This window comes from Equus quagga, chromosome 13 (genome assembly GCF_021613505.1).
Source record: "Equus quagga isolate Etosha38 chromosome 13, UCLA_HA_Equagga_1.0, whole genome shotgun sequence".
NCBI classification, from domain to species: Eukaryota; Metazoa; Chordata; class Mammalia; order Perissodactyla; family Equidae; genus Equus; species Equus quagga.
The window spans coordinates 15,515,733-15,534,042 of record NC_060279.1 but is presented as its reverse complement, the minus strand read 5'-3'; the positions used below and the strand labels follow the sequence as shown (position 1 = coordinate 15,534,042).

Sequence of the window (18,310 nt, the reverse complement as noted above, 5' to 3'; positions counted from 1 at the left end):
TTGTTCTTTTCCCATCTCTTCATCCCTGATGAGCTCACCCTCACCCATGGCTCATGTATCGTGAAATCAGAGTAATGCTCAAATCTGCAGTCCTAACCTCTCTCCTCCTCTACAGAGCCTGTATCCAACTGCCTGATAAGCATCTCCAGTGGATGTTCCTTGGGCAACCCCCTCCAAAGCCTGACACAGCACCTAGACTCCACCCCTTGGCTAGGACCCCAGCAAACCTCTAGACACGGAGTCAGAACCCTGGACTCCATCCTGGATGCCTCCCCTTCTCATACTTCCCATATCCAGTTAATTACATGATCAAGAGTAAGAGGTAACACTTATATAACACTCACCATGTGCCAGGTGCTGTTCTCAGCACTTTAATTGTATTAACTCATATAACCCTCACGGCAACCCTGTAAGACAGGCACTATTATAATTCTCATTTTGCAAGTCAGGAAACTGAGGCACAGAGACTTCCTCAAAGGCACACAGCTAATAAGTGGCAGAGCCAGAATTCAAATGCAGTGGTCTGGTTCCAGAGTCTTCACCACTTCTCTGCCTCAATAACCTGCTTGCCTCTGGCTCTTTGCAATCTCTTGTCTCCGTACCCTCCCCCCTATCTCGTCTCACCAGGACCATGTGCAGCCTTCCCACTGTCCCCAGCTCTGACACGTCCCTGCAGCCGAAGGGCTTCGTGGAAATGCAAACGTGATCACGCTAACCACATGCTTAAAATCCTTCAGTGGCTCCTCGCTATTATGGGAGGCATCCAAATTACTCAGTGGGCCTGATGGCCTCCAGACTGGCCTCCCCTGAGCTCTCTGGCTGTCACACCACACACCCCGCCAATGTCCTCACGCTCCAGCCTGGCCAAACACCTGAGCACCGAGCTCCTGCTCACGGGTTCCGCCCTGCCGCCCACGCCTGCCCAGTGAACATCTACATCTCCTTCAAGCCCCAACTTAGAAGCCACCTCCTCTCGAGAGCCTCCTGCATCCTTTCCAGGTGGAGTCAGAGGTTTCCCGCTCTGCATGCACATCCTTCCTCTCCTCACCACCTTTTCCTTTCCTCACCACCGTCCACAGAATTGTATTGATCCATTTGCCAGTCTTTCTCCCTGGAGACTGTGACCTCTGTCTCCCCAGGGAACTGAGGTTTTGTCTCATTCATCTTCAATTCCTCAACGCCTGACACTCAGTAGGCCCTCAGTAAAGGTGTGTTGACTGACTGACTGACTGAACGAAGGCAAGTGCCTGACATGGGAAAAACACGTGCACAGACAGAAGGGAGGAGAGAGCAGCGGCATCTTGGCTAGATCCCGTCTCTGCTCCCTGCCTCCTTCTCTGCACAGCCCTCCCAGGTCAGCCTGGCCCGGGGCCCCACTCACCGGCTGCCCTGGGCAATGGCGGGCACAATATCATGGCTGGCACGGAGGGGCCGGGTCCTGGCCTTCATCCGGGCACGCTGCAGCAGATGCTTGGCTTCCTCATGCCTGGGGCTCTGCACGGGCTCCGGCTTGGGACCAAAGGTCCTGCAGGGTGGCACACAGGCCAGAGCGGGGTGGGGAGGGATTAGAAGAAAATAACATGGATTAGGAGGGCTTTCACAGTGTCGAGCATGGCTCTGCCAGAAAAAGCCCTGCATGTGCAGCCTTCCTTGTCCAGCTCCCAGACAGAAAGCACCCTGCTGGGGGCCTGGGAAACGGCCCTGAGTGACGGTGGACAGGGCTGGGGAGCTGGCCCACCTTGGACCTCTGTTCAGGGACTGAAGGCAGAGACCCCAGCAGGATCTAGAAAAGGGTAGGGGAATCTCCGGATTATTCTATTGTTCCTTCCCTGGGCAGACAGTGGGACTTATCTGGAAGGAGGGGGAGAAAAGGGCCCGGGGTTGTCAGGCTGGGCCTGCGCCCAGCCAGATGGTCTTTACACGCATCACCTCCCTCTCTCCTTCTGTCTCTCTCTGCACCCACACGTACCCACTCAAGCACACACAGCACCACCCCGAGCTCCCTCCACAGACACAAGGAATCAGGGCTCTGCCCATCACAGTTCTGCTCCTTTGAGGAAATGACATTTTTATAAGTCCTGGTGTTTTCTTGCCTCAGTCCCAACCCAAACCTGTCAGGCATCAGTTTGGGGCTGAGAGAAATTAAGCTGGACCCACACCAACTCAGCAAATGGCTTGATTTTCATAATAATGAGGGTCCTCCACTGGCCCTCCCCACCTACCAGATGTGCTGCCTCCTCGGCCAGTCCAGAGCTGCAGAAAGTGACAGCAGCCCTTTTTCAAAGCTGTCTCTCAGACAGTGACATACAGCCAGCACCGGGCTACAGCAATAACAGCAGCCCCACAACCTCCCACTGACAAGCCGTTTCTCTCCACGGAGCTCACTCTCCCCAGCCAGGCTGGCCGAGGGCACGTGTTCTCTCCACTTGACAGATGAGGGTGTTCCGGAGCAGAGAGGAACATTTGGCACATTGCTCAAGGTCGAACATGAATTGAGAGCAGAGCAGACAACGGCCAGCCCCACTGCCTCCAGCATCCTTTCTGCGTCCTCTCCCCTCCCCACCCTGGGTCCCAGGACGGGCTGAGGATGTTTGTGGCTGGAGTCAGACATGCTCTTTGATGTGACTTCAGCATCCCCCATGGCTGCCCTTCTCCTCACTGTCACATATACTGGGCTGTCCTCACCAGGGAGGGTCCACAAAGAACTCAGGCAGGGGGAGGCTCAGCGGGCATAGATCTCAGACTGCAGCCCCCCTACTCCCACGCCTTACCTACCCCATATGTCACCTGGAGAAGGGGGTCTTGTCCTGACAGGGGGAAGGTACCAAGTAGTTTCCTGGAGGACAGAGACGTGAGCGGAAAATGGCACAACTCTGAGGCCTCCTTAGGACATCCTTGGACAAGCTCTGCGCAGATGACGCTTTTTTCTTTCTTTTGCTCATTATTTGTACCTAACCCAGCTTTGGGGCCCAAGAAAAAAAAAAAAAAAGGACTGCCAGAATAAAGGCACCATCTGTGCCTGTGAACGCTGGCAGGGCCCAGGCACAGTTTTGGAACTGGGGGGGCTTTACTGAAGTGATGTGAAAGAGACTCTCCAGGCCCGCCGCCCTGCGAAGCCTCCTTTGGCAGGCGAGACCTCCCTTTGCACACTTCCCGAGCAGGCCGCTGCTCCAACGCACCGCTGAGAGCAGCTGTGCTCCCTGGGGCTCCCGCTCCAACAGCAGAGATAATGAGGTTACCAGCCCGAAGAGACGCCCCTGCAGCCGCGGGCCTCTGGCTGCCAGCCCGCACACTCGGAGCCTTCCGGTGACAGCTGTGGTTCCCCGGCTGTCGGAGGGCATTTGTCACAAGACATGGTGGGCAGGCAGGAGGGCCCCCAGGCAGCTGGCCAGATGCTGCCAGGATCAGCCTTGCCCCCAGGTTTTTAAGCCATTTTCCAGCTTTGCTGTTTCCTTTCTGCTCCCTCTACTTGGAGCTGTTAATTTTTTTTTTCCTCCTCCTCAGCTGCCCTGTTTTGGTTCCTCGCAGACAAAGCTGGTTTCTTCACTGATTAGAAAAAGCAGGGCTTTTGAGGCACCCGGAGGCACCCAGGCAGTAACAGTCGGAGCAAGGAGGAGACTGCAGCCACCTTCACAGACGGCAGCCAAGGTCAGCAGGCCAGGCAACCCCTGGTCGTGGTGCACGCTAACCAGCCCCGATGGAAGGCGGGCTTTCTCCCAGAAGCAGGGGGAAAGCAGGTGCCGGGCTGTGGGATGCTGAGTCTGTCCCAGTTTAACCACCCGCCTCCCATCACTGCGTCATACTGGTCCCCTCAAGGGGCGCCAACCTGCCAGGCAGGCCGAGGGAGGCTTTCCAGTCTAGTCTGACCCTGGCCTCTGCCAAGGGCACACAGCCCTGGAGCCGACCCTTCTCATCATGGACTGGAACCCACAATCCCAGCTCCCACAGTTCCTCCGGAAATTTCCTGGAAGACTTGGGGCATTCAGTCATGGCTAGGCAAAGGGGATTCCACCTAAGAATAGACAGCTGTTGTCACGTGCTTGAAAGCTTGCACATCTGGGGCTCATGAGCTCAGTGGCTAGGGCATAGGGATCAGGTGGCTGCGTCCTTTTCCTCCCTGGGCCTCAGTTTCCCCATCTGTAAACAGTAGGAGTTGGAGAGGGGAGAGGACTCACATTGCTACCCTGTGAGTCTGGGTCTTTGGCCAGGTAGTCTGGAGCATCACGAGGTGAGGGGTGGGGGTGTTTTGAGGTCCCCTCCCTGGGGGGTTCCCACTACAGATGTTTGGCCCTCAAAGAGCAGCAAACCCTCCAAAGAGCTAATTGTTGGGGACAACTGGAGTCCACGTGAGTATTCCGGCCCTTCCCTCCGCTCTGCCGCCCACCAGCATCCTAAACTGCTTCCCAAGAACAAAGGGCTGCATGTGGCCCCCTCCTCCTCCGGTCTCTCCGTCTGAGCCTGTTTCCTGGTGGAGGGACAGGCTTAGCTCCGACCTCAGCCCTCCTCCCAGCCAGGCAGGCTGAGATCTCCAGTCAGGACAACCACCATTCCTCTCCTAGCCAGCGAGGTCACGGGGACAGAGTGGCCTCTTTCCGCAGCCATCATAATCCTGGATTAAAATAATAAGCTCCAGCAAGTCCGGGTTTAACCCTTTCATCCTAGGAACATGAATAGGGAAATAATTTAGACTATAAGAGATCTGACACTTCCCAGATTCCAGGATGCAGCAGGTAGACGGAAAATACAGTGGACAGAACATATATAAACCTTTTTGCCTAGCTTTTGTTCCCAGCTATTTTTGTGTGTGTATATATGTATATATATTTTGTATATTATAAAGCTTTTCGATGACCAAGGATAGAGCTCTCCTGCTGCCATGTTGGGTGCAGGTTCCCAAGTGAGAGGAAGAGGAAAGGTAGGCGGGAATGGATTCTGGACGGCGTGCTCCATGAGGGGGTAGCCGGTGTTGGGCTCGCCCTCACAGGCGCCTTCTCCCCAGGGTTGCGAGACACTGACAGGACAGAGCCTAGGGCCGTGGGTAAAAGCACGGTTTGGGGCAGCCTGCCCAGTGCTAACTCTGGACTGCCACTTACTAGCTGTGTCACCTGCCAGTTACTTAGAGGTGAAGCCTCAGTTTCCTCACCTGCTAAATAAGGGCTCAGTTGTTAAGACGAGATTGATTCCCTTAAAAGAGCTTAGCACAGAGTCGGGCACTTGGTGAGATTCCATCAATGTTAGCAATTATTATTATTATTGCTTTTAGGAGTAGCACCATTATTTGGTTGGGTTACTCTCACCCCCTCCCCGCATAAAGGATAGACTCCCTGAGCATGAACTAAGTCACCTGCCGAAGAGATCCCCTTGTCGTCGGCTGCAAGGGGAAGGCGTGTTTGGAAGTGACAAACCATCTTGATGCTAGGGAGGGTTTGGCAGTTTTGCTCCAGACTTTGAAAGCCTTTGATGGGGCTTCACAGCCAGGACAACAAACGGGTGCTGCTCTCAACAGAGAAGGAAGAGCGGGCATCCTTAAGAACAGCTGCCGTGGGAGACGCCTCATTCAACATCTTTAAAAGGATCTGGGTGGATGCACGCAGAGCCTCCCTAAGACATCGACTGGGAGAGCAGAGTGGCCATGCTCCTGCCTTCTTTTTTTTTTCTGCTTTATTTCCCAACCCCCCCCCCCCAGGACATAGTTTTTTTTCTTAGTTTCAGGGCCCTCTTGTTGTGGGTTGTGGGACACCCCCTCAACGTGGCCTGACGAGAAGTGCCATGTCCACGCCCAAGATCTGAACCCTTGGCCGCCGCAGCGGAGCGTGCGAACTTAACCACTGGGCCATGGAGCCGGCCCCACTCCTGCCTTCTTGAGGACAGCTAGTGAATTCCCCACCTGGCCGCCCCTCTGGCCTGTGCTGCCTGGCCTCGCTGTGTGCAGGCAGGTGTCCAGGTGGGCGGCAGAGTGGCCTGCTTAGCTCTGGAGGCCGGGGAAGAGGGCTTCCTCATCTTGAATTTCAGCCCAACTCCCCATAGATGAATAGTCTTGGGTAAATTAGCTTTCTGGAGTCTCTTTATTCCTAAAGATAGGGACCATAATGAGATTTCGAGTGTGGGGTGTATGCGAGTGTGACAATGACCTGGCATGAAAGTTCCAGGCGGCACCAGCTGTGCGCAGGGCTTCAAGCGTTAGCGTCCCTTCTGCTCCACCGGGGATTTAGAACCCTAGATACTTCGGGAGCTCTGTAAGCATTTGGAAACACTGTTGAGCGGTTCCATTTAATTTGTTTTCTTTTTAGTTTTAGTCTTGGTGGGTTTGGAAGTGGAAGGGGGTGCCCTTGTGTCCGTATATCTGAGTGGGCGGGCAGGATGGGGAAGTGCAGGCAGAGGCTTGGCCGCTCTTCATTACACCCTGGCCTTGGGGGGTCCTCAGGCACACCTGCCGCCCTGAGAAGCCTGGGGACTTGCTCCTCCCATGCTCACCCTCAGCACTCATCAAGACCCCCTGATACTAGAGGCCCAGGAGATCCAGAACCTCAACAGTGAGCCAGAGTGATCCCCACACCCTCACCAGACCACACGTGTCCCAGGCCACAGGGCGTAGCAAGTGCCCAGCACTGCAAGGCGACCAGCTCATCCCACCACGGAGGGAGCAGGTGTGGCTAGAGGAAGACAGTTCGTGTCTCTCCATTTCCTACCACCTTACTCAAAATCTAAATTCCAAGGCTCTCCATAAAAGGCCTCAGTCCGCCTTCCCACCCTGCACTCAGCCTCTCCCACGCATTCCTGCAGGTCTTACCTCCCTGGAATGCCCTCTCTCGTTGGCACCCAGATCCTGTCAAGTCCACGCAGCCCAGCCCTTAGCGAGCCCTCACTTACACTCGTGCTCGAGCACCTCTTTTCTGAAGGCCTGTTCTGTGCTGATACTTGGCAGGTCCTGGGACCCCGAGACAAGAACAGCACAGTTCTTGTCCCAAGGAGTTCCCAGAAGGAGATGCGTCAGCAACAGCTATGGCCGAAGCTGGTGGAGGCAGGGCAGGCGGTGAAAGCGACAATGGAAATTTCATCTGAAGTTACACACAGTGGTCGGTTCAAAGGAGAGTCGCCAAAAATGCTAGTTAAGATATTGAATTTTAAAAGCCAGAGATTTCCTCCCACTTGTGGGTCTGACCACTTGAGCCACAGGCCAGGCCTCTGAAATTCTTGAGGGCTCCCTGCCTGCCCTCCTTTAAATTGGAGTCTACTGGCTGCTTTGGGGCTGGCAGTTGTGACCTCTAGCAATCCCAACAGGGGCCTGAAAATTGGGACCCACAAAAGCACGAGCTGCTGCAGGCCGGCCCTCCGCTCCCTCTCTTCTCATGAAGAAGTGTGCACACTGGGGTCTGGGCTGCCCCTCTCAGCCCCAGCTTCTGTATCTAGAAATGGGCACGATTCCACCACAGGGATGGGGGGCATCAGCAGCCCAGGAAATCCTCTGACATTCCCTCATCACTATAGCACAAATGAAACACAGCCCCAGAGACCCTCTCCTCGCCATTTTTCCCACAGTGGAGCAACAATTACAGCCCCTGTAGACATATTTCAGGATCTGGGACCCCCAAGATGACACACACAAAGGGCCTGATTCGAACCAGAGCGGGCCTGGGTCACACAGCACTACCTCTGCAACGAGACTGCCAAGGAAGGGCTCGGGCCTCAGGGGCTGCCCCGGCACCCGCAGCAGCCCATTGCTGCGTGCTTTCTGCATGCCTTGCACGCCCGACTACCTTCCAGTGTGGGGCCTGGGGAGAGCATTGCATCACCTGCTGCTGCCCCTCTGGTTTCACGTGCTGTTTGCACAAGCTGGGTTCATTTGGGATTAACACGCTCTCTCAGAGCCTCAAGACATGGGAGAGGCCGAGCTGGTCCTGGCCATTTTACAGAAAGGGGATGGGACACCCACGGGCTGCTAAGAACGGATGAGGGGAGAGACAGCCCTGAACAGGGCGCCCACTTCACTTTCCTCCCCTCTCCCGTCTCTAATGAGTCCAGCGCCCAGACACAGCCTGCGAACAAGGCGCTCACAGCACTGACCCTTCTGCCCTCTCTGAAGCACTTACCTCTCACCTCATCCTCTCCCCACAAATCAAAACCCCATTTCCTGAATCATCTCAGCAGTGACTTGGGAGAGAAACCAGCTTACCCTGTGGAGCTGTGACCTACACTGCTTTGCCCCTACCTGAGACCACCAGGCCAGGGGAGGCAGAAGACCTCCAGGTCTCTAACTCAAGGAGCCCGTGGGGCACAGACAGGACAGCTTGTGGCAATGTGGCATAATGGTTCCAGCACATTCCTGGGAGCCAAGCAGCTCTGAGTGCGAATCCTGCCTCCAACACTTAATAGCTGTATGACTCTGGGCGAGTCACTTAGCCTCTCCCCAGAGGGTTCTCTGTCAGTGACACAGGAGCCATCAACACAGTTAGTCATTAGGCTACAGTGAGAATGCAGGTACAGCACTCAGCATGGTGCCTGGGCGGGAAGATGGCAGCGCTGGGATGGTCTTCTGGAGGGAAGGGGGTTCCGGTCCTCTAGGACTCAGTAGAGGGGACCTGGGGTCGGGGGAGGGAGGTCTCTTCCATATCTGACCCTTAGCATTTAGGGTCCTGGGGCATTTCTGGTGTTCCCTCCGCATCTTGGCAGTCTCACCTCCATGGCTGACTCTCCCTGTGACTACCCCCCAACAAGCAGGGCCAGCCCCCCAAGTCGGACAGTGACTGCTGTCTTGGGCTGCACAGTCACCATCCTTTCATGAGCTTGTCTTTGCACCACGCAGAGCAGTAACAGTTGTGGACAAAATTAAATACATGTTGGGTTAACTTGGTCAAAATGGTTATTGGATTGCAACACTGAACTGCACTGATGTTAAGCTTGACAGAGTGTGGAGCAGGACCGTTTATGCCTCCAACTCTGAGAAGATCTGACAGGCTCACCGCCGGAGCGTGTCCTGACTGACGTGCTGGCTCCCTTCAGGATGGCCATCATGATGGGCGGCCACCGTCTCAGAACACTCGCTAAGCCACTCAGTACGGACACTAAGACCCAGGACCCTGGTCCATGTGGCATTCCTGGGGCACAGAGCTGAGGGAAGCGTGCCTTATTTCAAAGGTCTCTTGGGAAGTGGCATCAATAAAGCCATCCTGCTTAGGGGAAAGATGGACCCCTGCAGCGTCTTAGTGACCACTTTACTAACTGCCCAGGAGCCCTTTGGCCTGGTGTCCACTCAGCAGGGGCCTGACTGGATCGCCAACAGAGGTCAACAGGGCACTCTGAATGACCTTCTACACAAACCAGAGGACAAAGTTTTCCACATGCCAGCTCTATGCCCAGATACATGCTGAGCAGAGTCCTAAAGCTCACTAAGGCACCTTCTCTCTCTCCACACACACACACACACACACACCGCCATTGTATATACAGACAGCATATACGCACACACCTACAGATCCTCCACCTGCACACCCACACCCGACCTGAACCTGAAATGCTACAGACGGCCTGGCAGGTAAAACAGAAATGCTCATCCTGAGGATTCGACACGAACGCCACCTCCTCACAGGACTGGGGGAAAGTCCCTCCCTGCCCCGTGGCTGAGGTTCTCCTCCTTCAAAATGGATGTTTTTATTACTTATTATTTAACATGTGAGTCAGGAGTTCGGCACCTCCTTTCAGGAGTGACCTCTGGACAAAACCCCCAGTGGCAGCATCTTGCAGCTGGGCCTTCTCCCGCCCAGGGAGGAAAGGGTGGGAGCGCTAGTGGGAAGGGGTGGCTACAGGAGGAGGCGCCATCTCGGCAGGACAAGCCGTCTCCTCTGCGGGCTCCCCAGGGAAGGAGGAGGGGACAGGGTGTCACAGAGGACCACGTCCTTTCTGCAGCCACACACCTCCACACAGTGGCAGGGCTAGGAGGAGATGTGAGGAGAGGCTGAAAACAGCAGCCATTGAGGCAGGAGAGACCCCTGGCAGAAGGGGAGGCCACGAGGACGCCAAATACAAGTAACGAGGGGTGAAGGAGCTAGACAGCCCCTCTCTACCAGGCCCTTGGCCAAAGCCACCGGGAAGCCCAGCAGCCGAGCAGAGGCTGAACTGCCTGAATCTGTGCAGCCCTCACTTTGTGAAGCAAGACTGGGGGGCCCTGTCCAGGTTTTTTTGGGGGGGGGGTCAAAACTAAGCAGAATTTATGCAGGGAGTGGCCTGATAACAGAGAGCAACCTTTGCCCTCAGCAGAAACCACAGACCCTCAGGAGGACGACATCAAGGCACAGCGAGGGAAATGGACCACTCTCAGACTCGTGTGCCAGGAGCCAGGAGCTCAGCAATACTGACGCTGGGCCAACCGCTGAGCAGGCACCACGGCGGCAGCTCAAACTTGCAGATGGCCCCTCACCCCCACCTAGAGTGTATCCTGCCCTCAGGACACTGCCATGTTGGAAGGCAGCCCACTGCCCCTGCCCACCCCACTGCTTTGCATTCCTATACTTCCCCTAATGATTTTCACAAGCATTTAGCCTCACAACAGTCCTGTGAAGTAAACCACACAGATATTATATGGCCCACTCTAAAGATAAAGAAATAGAGCCCGGGGCAGGGAAATGACTAACAAGAACGCAGAGCAGGTCGTTTGCAAGGCTCTTTGCCCTGAGCCTCTGTGCCCTATGGTTTTGCTTGAATAACAGGTGGCACCAGCCTGGGGCACTGGGAGTGACTGGTGCCATCTATGCCATCCCAGGGATGATGGTCCATGTGGCCCACTGCCCACTGTCCCGGTGCAGGGGCTTGCCTGTCCTCTTGCTGTCTCAGGTCTACCCTCCTGATGCTGGGAGAATGAAGGGACAGCGGTGACGAGGGAGGGAGAGAAAATGTGCGCCCTGAGCTCTTACCTGTTCTGGTCCGAGTCCTGCAGGGAGATGCCCGAGTCCCAGTCCACGTCCCCTGCTGGTCGCTCTAGGACCCAAAACAGCAGCAGAGATCAGGGCAGAGCTGGAAACTGGGCTCTCAGCTGCCACTCAATGAATATCGAGGAGAAAGTTTTCTCTAGAGGCGTTTACTCTCCAGATAAACCCCATCCCCTGCTTGTGTCTGGCCTGAGAGGTGGAGGCACAGCCTGTCATGGTGACTGTGGTGGGCGCTGCTGTGGGCCGAGGGGCCCGCATGGGTTCTCTCAGGCACGGGGTGAGGAACGAGCTTTCAAATGAGGAAGGGGGAAAGAAAGAAGGCTGTCTCAGGCCTGAACCCTTGCCCACCCCAAGAGTGCTACCGCCTGAGCTCAGCCCGCCTGACAGGATGCTTGAGTTCTCTCAGGAGGGGTCCTGCCAAGAGGACAACGAGGTCCACCGGGGGGTGAGGGTACGTCATCTGAGGGAGATGCAAAAAGCCACTCTTGAATGGGCCACAAGCCACAGGGAAGAAGTCATGGTAGCCTCCACCCCAAGCACAGAAGGCGGCCTCTCATTGGTCTCAGGGGCCACTGGGGTCTTCAGCAGACAGGCTGGCTGTGAGGTGGTAAAGAATCAGGGTCAAAGTCAAGAACAAAAGAACACCCTGATGATTTGGTGACGGGCAGCTATTCTCTCCCCCCTTTCCCACCCACCCCTCTGTGGGGACCCTCTCCCGCCTCTCCTCCTCTTGGGCTTCCTCCTGCTGCCCCCACCCACCTAGACCTACAGAGTGAGCCTCACCTGGTACAGCTCTGTCCCAGGATGGAGTCCAGGCTGGGATTCCCACCTTGGGGAGGCCCTGTCCCCCAACACTTAGCATCTCCTGCAGCAGAAGGCGGTTCTTCTCCACTCGATCAGACAGGGACAAGGCCCTGTACCCAGGACCCAGAGCCCCCAGGTCTCCAGCTCTCCAGAGCCCCCCCAGCAGGCCCGGCCTCGGGACAAAGTCCTCCTTGCAGGTCAGAGACAAGCTGTCCAGGTCTCCCCCTGTGACCAGACCATCCTGAAGGGGATATGACCTTCCTTTCCTCAGTCTGGGCATGGGGGTGATTTTGTTACAAGGACCAGGGTCCCGAGGCTGGCCAGGAGTGACTCTGTGCGTGGGACTGTCTTGCAGAGAGCCAGGCCCCGGCAGCAGACTTCTCTCACGGTCAGGCAGTGTCCCTACAGCTTCTGGAGGCCACCGGCTCCTCCTGTTCCAGCACTCAAGCCCAGGGGCAGGCGACTTGGAAAGCCTGGGGCCCCCGTTCCTGGTAGGTTCTTCCTCATTGACACTGCTGTCCAGCTGCCCATCGGTCAGGTTCTGAGCATGGCAGACCACCACAGCATCTGGAAGGGAAGACCCCTCTGATGGAGTCTTGGCTCTACCCACCTTGACTCGTCTAGCTTTGGCTTTCTTGGGTGACGGGCGCTCGTGGGAAGTGAGGCAGGGGCTGGCTCCCTGTTTGCCTGCTGTCATCTTTTCCTTCAAGGCCCTCACCTTGGACTCCAGCACAGAAGGGCCTTGGAACTGTATCCCCCACGCCCTGGAAGGCTGGGGGGCCATCAGGCTGCATGTTCTGTCTTCTTGAGGACAGGGCCAGGGTCTTGGGAGGTGTCCATTATCTGGCTGTGGCTCGGGGTCACTTCTCTCCACAGCTGAGGTCACCTCCATGGAGCTGGCTGTTCTGCTCCCTATTTTGAGCCCTCTGGAGGAGAAAACAGACAGAGCTCCTTAGACCCAGGGCCTGGCTAGCTCCAACAACCTCCTGGGTCCCCAGAATGCCTTGGTATTGGGGGCAAAGCAAAGGATGCTCTCTAGATAATGTCAAAGCACTCTGAAAAGTACCAATCATTGGATGGTAACAATAAGTCATTATTGAGCTTTCTCTTTCAAGTCTGAGTAGTGTTCTAGTTTTTTTATCCCCATTTTACAGATGGGGCACAATGAAAACTTCAAACAACAACTAATCCTCTGCCAAACATGGACCAGAGTGAAAATGGGGGCCAGATTCCCCAATCCCTGGCCTCTTGCTTTGCTGACAAGTGGTCTCAGGGGAGGATGTCAACATCTGCTAACAGCCAACAAGCTCTTCCCTTTCCAAGGGGACCCAATGCAGACAATGCACGTCAGGAAGATAGCACACAGGATCTGACCCTCCAGTGGAGCTGCCCCCTGTGCACAAGCCACACCACCGCAACATGGGGCTGTGCTCAAAGGGTGGCCACGATCAGTCACTAGCTCCCGTCAGCATCTGCTCTGTGCCCAGTGAGCCTGCAAGTGCTTCCAAACATTCTCTCTCAATCCTCACACAGTTGCCAGAACCAGAATATTATCCTCATTCTTACAGATAGAGAAACTGAGGCCCAGAGAGATTAGGTCACACAGCGATAAGAGTCTGGAATGCACAGTTTCTTCTTCCAAGGCTAGGGCTCTTCCACAGCACTCAGTGACCGCTCACCCCTCCTGCCCCTTATTCTGTAGATGAGAATATCCCGTCTGAAGAGGTTAAGGGACCCGCCAGAATCACTCAGCTCCTTGGCGGCATGGGTGATGTCAATGTCTTCACAGGGAGCAAAAGTGAGCACAGGACTTTATTTACCAGGTTTTGTGCACACATACATGCCACAATGTCTATTTTTTTTTTTAAAGATTGGCACCTGAGCTAACAATTGTTGCATTTCTTCTCACCCACCTTCCCCATCCCAAAGCCCACAGGACATAGTTGGATATTCTAGTTGTGAGTGCCTCTGGTTGTGCTAACCACACTGTCTTGATATTTATCCTGCTCTCTGAGAAGATGCTCCTTAAGCATCATATATCTAGCTATATCCCACTAGAAGTAAACTGCATGTATAAAAATCCGTATTTACCTAAATTACAAATTAGGAGTTTACTACTCACTTCATATATAGACTAGAGATTCACCATAGAATTCTCTCAAATGGCAAGTCCCTCTATAGTCATTCATTACAATTCAATTTATACATGTTTCAGGAATGCACATATTTAATAAAGCAAAATACTCACATACTGCAAAATATCACATCAGTTTTAAGCCAGTGGAGTTTAAGGACTGTCTTTAGGAGGACAAGATCATTTACTCCACTCGTTTAATCTACAATTTTACCAACTTTCTCTTTGCAGCCCAGCCACCGTTTTCTCTCTTCCAAAGCTCAGTCCAGAAAGCAGGGAGTGAGAATGTAATAGGAGCAATTTCAGTTAAATTAAAAGAACTTTCGGACCGGTAAAAGAGTGAGAACCTTCCACTGGGGGACTTGGGGCACAGTCTTTGGGGCAGATTGTGCTGACTGGAGCCGCCGATCCTAGGGCCCAAGGACTGTATTCGCTGTAACTCAGCGACGCTGAGATGAAGATGGACGGGCAGGGCGGGCCCCCAGTCCCCGCTCCGAGGCGGCGGGCGGCCGGCTCCCCGCTCTGCGCTCCCGCCATCCCTGCATACTCACGGGGGCCCGCCGCCGGCAGGATCGGCCGCCGCCTGCATCCCCTCCGGCCCCGGGGGGGAGGCCCTCCTCCAGCCCTCTCTCCCTCCCGGGCCCCTTCAGGGCTCGGGGGCTGCGGGGGGCGGCGCCCCAGGCCCGGGTCGGGGCTCCCGGCGCTGCGGGCCGCGGCCTCCCTCTGGGCCTGACCGGGCGCCGGGGCGCGGCGAGGGCGCGGGCCGGGGAGGAAGTGGCATCGGCTGCTCGCTCAGGGCTTGGCCATTAAGAGGGAAGAGGCCAAGCCGGGCGCCTGGCAGGGCCGGGAAGGGAGGAGAGGGGCGGAGAGGGCGGGAAGGAGGGGAGCGGAAGGGGCTGGAGAAGCGGGCCTCCCCCCGCCCCCGGCCCGGACGCCCGAGCCCAGCGGAGCCGCTTCTCCGGGCGCCGGCGGCGGCGGCGAGGGAGCGAGCGCCTCCCGGGCGTCCGAGGGGCGGGAGAGGAGCGAGGACCGGGCCCGAGGCTGGGACCGCGGGGCCGCCGGTCGTGCGCGGGGACCGGGGCGCGAGGGCGGGAGCGGGCTGCGGGCGAGGGCGCGCCGGATCCGTGCCGTCCGGGGGCGCACGCGAGGCCCACCCCGCGCCACCCCCGAGCATCGCGGGAACGCGAGTGACTCTCCCTGGGGGGCCGCGGAGCAAGGCCCTTTGTTAGACAGCTTCTCCGGAGGAGTCGGGCCGCGCTGTCCGCGGTGCCGTCCCCATCGGCCTGGGGCGCCGCTTCCTCCGAGGTCAAGGTCATTCTTTTCCGCGTTCCAGAGGCGCGGGGGTCCCCCGGAGAGGAGGTGGGTTCCCTCTCCTGTCCTGCTAAGGGGAGAGCCCCGTGCCCGCGTGACCGGCTGCCTTGGGTCGGGACCGGCTCTGAGGGTCCTGGGGACTCCTCTAGAGACTTTGTCACCTTTTCCAGACCCGGGAGGAAGTAGCAGCGAAGGGCTTGACCTGCAGCTGTGGCCCAAAGCCGCGGAGCTCTCTTTCTCTCTCCTCTCAGAGCGAGGTCACCGAGCCTCACCTATTTCCATTTTTCCACAAAGGACGGGAAACAATAAGAGAGTTAGGACCCAGGAGATTCCGGAAACCCCCACAAAGGGAAAGCACTCATTCATCTTTCCTTCAGCCTGCAAGATTCCCTCCCTCGCACGGGCTGCTCTCCCATTGTACCTGAGCACTGCAGTCACACCTAGATCACAGGCATAGCGACAGTAAGGACCACACCGTGTGCTGAGTGCTGCAGCCAGGTGGAGGGAAGCACGGGCTCCAGGAGGCCGTCTCTTGAGGGAGTGGGAGTGCCTGCAGAAGGTGGGGCGTCTGGGCAGGGCAGGAGCATCCCGGCCTGAGAGCAGCTCTTTGGGGGAGCTGTGCCTGGACTGGCCTTGGGCTAATTTAGGAACCTGAGAAATTATCTAGGGCCAACCCTCCGTGTTACAGAACAGGCCCAAGGTCACACAGTTCCCTGACAGGTGGTCTCCCACGTCTAGGGCCAGTGCTCTTGCAATTAATCACCTCCCGGCTCCATATTCCCAGAGCAAGTGGTTCCTCCAACAGGGCACTTACCACTCTTTATCAGTACCGAGCACTTCATAATACAGTACCGTGCCATATGGAGGGCAGGCTGTGCACCCGGCCTTGGGCTAAGCACTTTCCATTTCTTATCTAACATGGCAACCATAAGAGATGGGTACTGTTTATTGTCTCCTTTCTACAGATGGGGAAACTGAGTCAGACGACCTGCTCAAGTGGCAGGGCTTCTAGAGTCCAAGACCCTCACATCAACCACACTGCACAGTGTGGTTTGCACAGCATTCTGCATGTTCAACATGGAAGGATGTAGTTTAAAAATCAAAAAAATTGTGAAGTGCGGTAATAGTCAAAATATGCTTTCACGGTGGTCTGGCCCTTCCTTTCTGGATCCTTTCTGCCTTCCTTATTCCTGCCATCCGAGGAAAAATCCTGTAAACTTCGAAAGACTCCTTCCTCTCCTCCATGTGCAATGTCCAACCTAACAACAACAGTACTGTTACTGTTCCTGGGGACCTTGTATGAACCAAGGTACTTCACATAGGGTCTTTTAGATCTTTACCACAACCCTGCAAAGTGAGTATAGTGTCTTCCCATGTTAGAGATAAGGAAATTGGGGTACAGAGAGGTTAAGAGACTTGCCCAGGCTGCACAGCTAGTATAGTCAGAATCTGAGCCCAATCCTGCCTGGCTCCCTCCTTGCAGAGGCATCTAGGAGCTCAGACTATTGGAGGTAACTTCTCCATGACTCCTGCTCCCTCCCTCCCCCAGAAGTTAATGATCTGTAAGGCAAGTTTCAGAAAGTTCCAGCAAAGGCTTAATGTTTAAAGGAAACCTGCCCCCCAACCTTTGGAGATGCGAATAATCACCTTCAGTTTACTCATTAAATTTGTTATTTTACCCTTAATATAGGGTCCTAAAGATACCAGTAAGCAAATCCTCAATGCTATTAAATTATCACGACATTCACATGTCTGAGGGCACTTTTCATTCATCTGGATTCTGTTGGGTTCAGCAAATATCCGTTAAGCTCCTACTATGTGCCAGGCTCTGGGGAGACAAAATGTTCTAGCATAGATCCTGTCTTTGAGAAATTTCTGGTCAGGCAGGGCCAGAGGAGGGGCAGGCACATAAACTTCCTATGTAAGCGTTCCTGTCAAGGTAGGGGCAGGGTGGGGGTGCAGGTCAGCTCATAGGAACAGCTGGATTGAGGTGCATGTTGGGTGGGAGGGGATTTCCTGGAGAGCTGGATCTTGGAGAATGAGCAGGAATTAGCCAGACAGAGGGAGAGGGGTGGGAGAAGGCATTTCAGATGGAGAAATTAGCATAAACACAGGCATCAGGCATCGAGCTGTGAAACTGCCTGGTTGCAGTGTTACTAAGCATAAAAGTTAAACGGGGAAAGGCACGTGCAGCGCCAAGGCTGCAGGGCAGGGGTGGTGTGGCCTAGGTGAGGGCCTCTGGGGTCCTGGTGGGGAGCTTGGACTCCATCCTGTGAAGTGGAGAGTCCCTAGAAGCTGGCTCAGCCTGTACGCAGGGGACGTTTCTGGGCTGGGGAACCACCTTATGTCCTTATGTCTCAGACTCTTTGGTTCCCATCTTTTGGAGAGAAATCTAGGAGGAACACAGATACATTGTAAGTAGCAATCACATGGTCCCCTTCCTCTGTTTGAACAACTAGGGAAACCCACCATCCCGAGAAGCCTCCCCCGACTCAGCCCGGATGAAACATGAGCCGACCCCTCCTCCTCACCTTCCCCCACCGCTCTCTGAACACTCAGCTTGAAAACGGAGCCATGAGGGATGTGGAAATTGGGTTTCGCTTAGGGTGAAGGGTAGATGAGAGAGAGTCCTTCAAGGTCACAGCGTTAGAGCCAGGTGGGGCGGGAATGAGATGGGAGGGACACCTCGGCCATCCCTTCACTGCACTGCCTGAAGGAGCTTGTCCAACTGGAAACCCGAATTTCCTGGTCGCTCTTGTCTTGGTCATGGGGCACACGGTCCAAGGAGCATATGGAGGCAGCTGATCCTGGCAGCAGCTCCTGGGGACACTGTTCACTGCCCCGGGGCCCCCTCAGGCCCTCGTCATTGCTTTCCAGCGGGGCCCCAAGGAGCAATGGGACTGGTCTCCCATGCGCCTGCCTCTCCCCTACTTAGAACCCTCCCACGACTTCCCAAGGGGCTGGTTGACCCTGTGCCTGTGTGGAGTCTCCCGGGATGGGGACGCCGGTGAAAGGCTGATTCTGAGGTCTCACTCCTGGAGACTCTGATTCCTTAGGTTGGAGTAAGGCCCAGGAATCTGCTTCCTAATAAGCTTCCCCAGTGATTTTGAGGCCCAGTCATTTCTGAGAAGCACAAGTC

General features: G+C 55.6%; 1 protein-coding gene across 7 annotated transcripts in view; it reads right to left on the bottom strand.

The window, feature by feature from the left end:
- KIAA1614 (KIAA1614 ortholog) overlaps window positions 1-14,548 on the bottom strand; it is a 36,442-nt gene extending 21,894 nt beyond the window's left edge. For 5 of the 7 annotated variants that reach the window (XM_046684038.1, XM_046684039.1, XM_046684042.1 and 2 more), the window contains exons 1-4: window positions 14,412-14,548; window positions 11,706-12,652; window positions 10,908-10,971; window positions 1,382-1,525 (exon numbers count right to left, since the gene is read on the bottom strand). In XM_046684038.1, coding sequence (XP_046539994.1) covers window positions 1,382-1,525; window positions 10,908-10,971; window positions 11,706-12,652; window positions 14,412-14,449 — 1,193 coding nt within the window. In that variant the 5' untranslated portion in view covers window positions 14,450-14,548. Of the gene's footprint in view, window positions 1-1,381; window positions 1,526-10,907; window positions 10,972-11,705; window positions 12,653-13,292; window positions 13,816-14,411 lie in introns of those variants that run through there. The other 2 variants (XM_046684040.1, XM_046684041.1) reach the window with 2 other exon arrangements.
- Window positions 14,549-18,310: the final 3,762 nt, after the last annotated feature.